A 2,051-nucleotide genomic window follows, 5' to 3' on the forward strand; every position below is an offset into this window, starting at 1 on the left:
AAAAAAAAAGAATAAAGACTATTTTTAGGAACCCTGCCAACACACAAGTAGATTTAAATGTAAATATTTTAAGTGCAAATGCAGTTATATGTCATTGCAGTATGCTGTACTAAATTTGATTTATGCTTTAGTTCCCCCCCCACCACCATATTAAAATGTAGTTTGGTGTTCAATTTTCATTTTCATAATTTGTTATGCATATATTTTTAAGTTTCAGTGTAAAATATAAACTGGACATTTCTTCATGAAAATCACATTCCAGACCCAGGTTGTCACTGATTTTGTTTTACTGTGCCAAGACACTTTTATTAAGATTATGTCTATGATATAAAGAGAGTGTCTGATTTGTTCATGGTCAAAAAAGAAACCAAAACAAAAAAGGCATTTATTTAAGCAAGACGACAGCATTAAGAAACCCTGGATCCTTTATTAAAGATTAGTTTACAAAAGCAGGTTGAAGTGGGTCAGGAATCTGACCGTGTGGAATGCTGGTTTGAACTGGACCCAGGATGTGCCGCTCTGCGGATCAGGACTGGTGTGTGACGGTCCCGCGAGGGGGCGGAGCTCCAATGAGCGCATACACACTCGCTCTTCCCACTAGAACTCTAGTGGCCCCAAATTCAATCCCCTTAAACCCAGAGTCGTTGTCCCCCCACACTTAAATTACTCTTTAGCTATTGCAAAAGGCTTTTCCACCTCGATCTTGCCAGAGTCGTGGATAATGACGTCCTTGAGAGGTTTATCTCGCCCATCTGTCTTCGTGCTCTCAATCTTTCTCACCACATCCTTCAAGACAGCAGGAAAAGCCACAAAATTAGCACCGGAGTAAATGCACTTCTATGGGTATGGAAGAACAGACAACTTCTTCACAGACGGACGGAGTGGAGATACTCACCATGCCCTCCAGGATTTTGCCAAACACAACGTGTTTGCCGTCCAGCCATGGCGTTTGGACCGTGGTGATGAAGAACTGGGAGCCGTTGGTGTCTTTGCCGGCATTGGCCATGCTGAGCCAACCAGGACCATAATGCTTCAGCTTGAAGTTCTCATCAGGAAAACGGTCTCCGTAGATGCTCTTACCTACATAAAGAGGCGTTAGAAATCTTTTAATAATCCTCGAGCTAATAAACTGAGGTTTATTGCTCTTGTTTGGCATCTGAGACCTCAAAAAAATTACTTAAGTACCAGGTTGATAATCTTAATGAGTTCTAATTTTATGAGAACATTAAAAATGATACCTCCGGTTCCATCTTCTTTAGTGAAATCTCCTCCCTGGATCATGAAGTCTTTGATCACACGGTGGAACTTGCTGCCCTTGTAACCGAATCCTTTCTGGAAATCAGAATTGCATTCATTTAGACTCACTATGAATCATCAATCCTGACGATGGATTAAACCTAACTCACCTCGCCAGTGGCCAGCTGGAGGAAATTTTCTGTGGTTTTAGGGACAGTTTTTCCAAAGAGTCCAATGACGACCCGTCCTGCATCCTCATCTCCGATCCTGATGTCAAAGTAAACCTGCGAAAGCAATCAGATCCAGAGTCACACCACAACATCAAACACCAGTTCTGCAGATGCATTATGGAGAATCCATAAGCGACCATAAAACCCAGATTTATCAATAGACTTCAGGTCAAGTGACAAACATTGATGCAATACTTTGATTAAATTATGAAACACTTGTGCAGTGTTACAGGGCTTAATGTAATAGTGTATTCTGCACAAAACCAATGAAAACTGGTAAATGCAAATGGCAAAAAAAACACAAAAAATTAAACATACAGATGGTTTTCAAGCAAAAAGAAATAGGCTAGGCGAATCTGGCACGCTGGATTTAAGTATAAAGTTAACATTAGGAATAGTGCAATAGGCCAGATACAGCGCAGGGTTTTTGTACCTTGGCCGTGACTTTGGGTCCCTTTTTCTTCTCATCCGCCTCCGAGCCGCTCGGGAAAAGCAGGAAAATCACCGAGCCAACGATCAATGTGACGGCCACCAAAAACTTCATCCTCCTCTCGCAGCTCCGCACCATGAACAACCCGAAAAAAA

At 41.7% G+C, this 2,051-nt stretch overlaps 2 protein-coding genes across 2 annotated transcripts in view; one reads left to right on the forward strand and one right to left on the reverse strand.

Annotated features, from left to right (window-relative positions):
* Nucleotides 1-635, forward strand: part of LOC107577197 (sorting nexin-24-like) — a gene marked incomplete at its 5' end in the record, with an annotated part of 4,111 nt that extends 3,476 nt beyond the window's left edge. Inside the window, one exon of the mRNA XM_016263297.1 lies at nt 1-635. This exon is cut by the window's left edge and continues 580 nt beyond it.
* LOC107577199 (peptidyl-prolyl cis-trans isomerase B-like) lies at nt 408-2,045 on the reverse strand. The gene is made up of 5 exons (XM_016263299.1): nt 1,900-2,045; nt 1,407-1,520; nt 1,239-1,332; nt 896-1,080; nt 408-786 (listed from the first exon to the last, which is right to left on the reverse strand). Exons 1-5 carry the CDS (start codon nt 2,032-2,034, stop codon nt 664-666), a joined length of 651 nt encoding a protein of 216 aa, XP_016118785.1. The 5' UTR covers nt 2,035-2,045; the 3' UTR covers nt 408-663.
* Nucleotides 2,046-2,051: the final 6 nt, after the last annotated feature.

The sequence above is a fragment of the Sinocyclocheilus grahami genome, unplaced genomic scaffold (assembly GCF_001515645.1).
Source record: "Sinocyclocheilus grahami isolate Dianchi unplaced genomic scaffold, SAMN03320097.WGS_v1.1 scaffold5387.1, whole genome shotgun sequence".
NCBI classification, from domain to species: domain Eukaryota; kingdom Metazoa; phylum Chordata; class Actinopteri; order Cypriniformes; family Cyprinidae; genus Sinocyclocheilus; species Sinocyclocheilus grahami.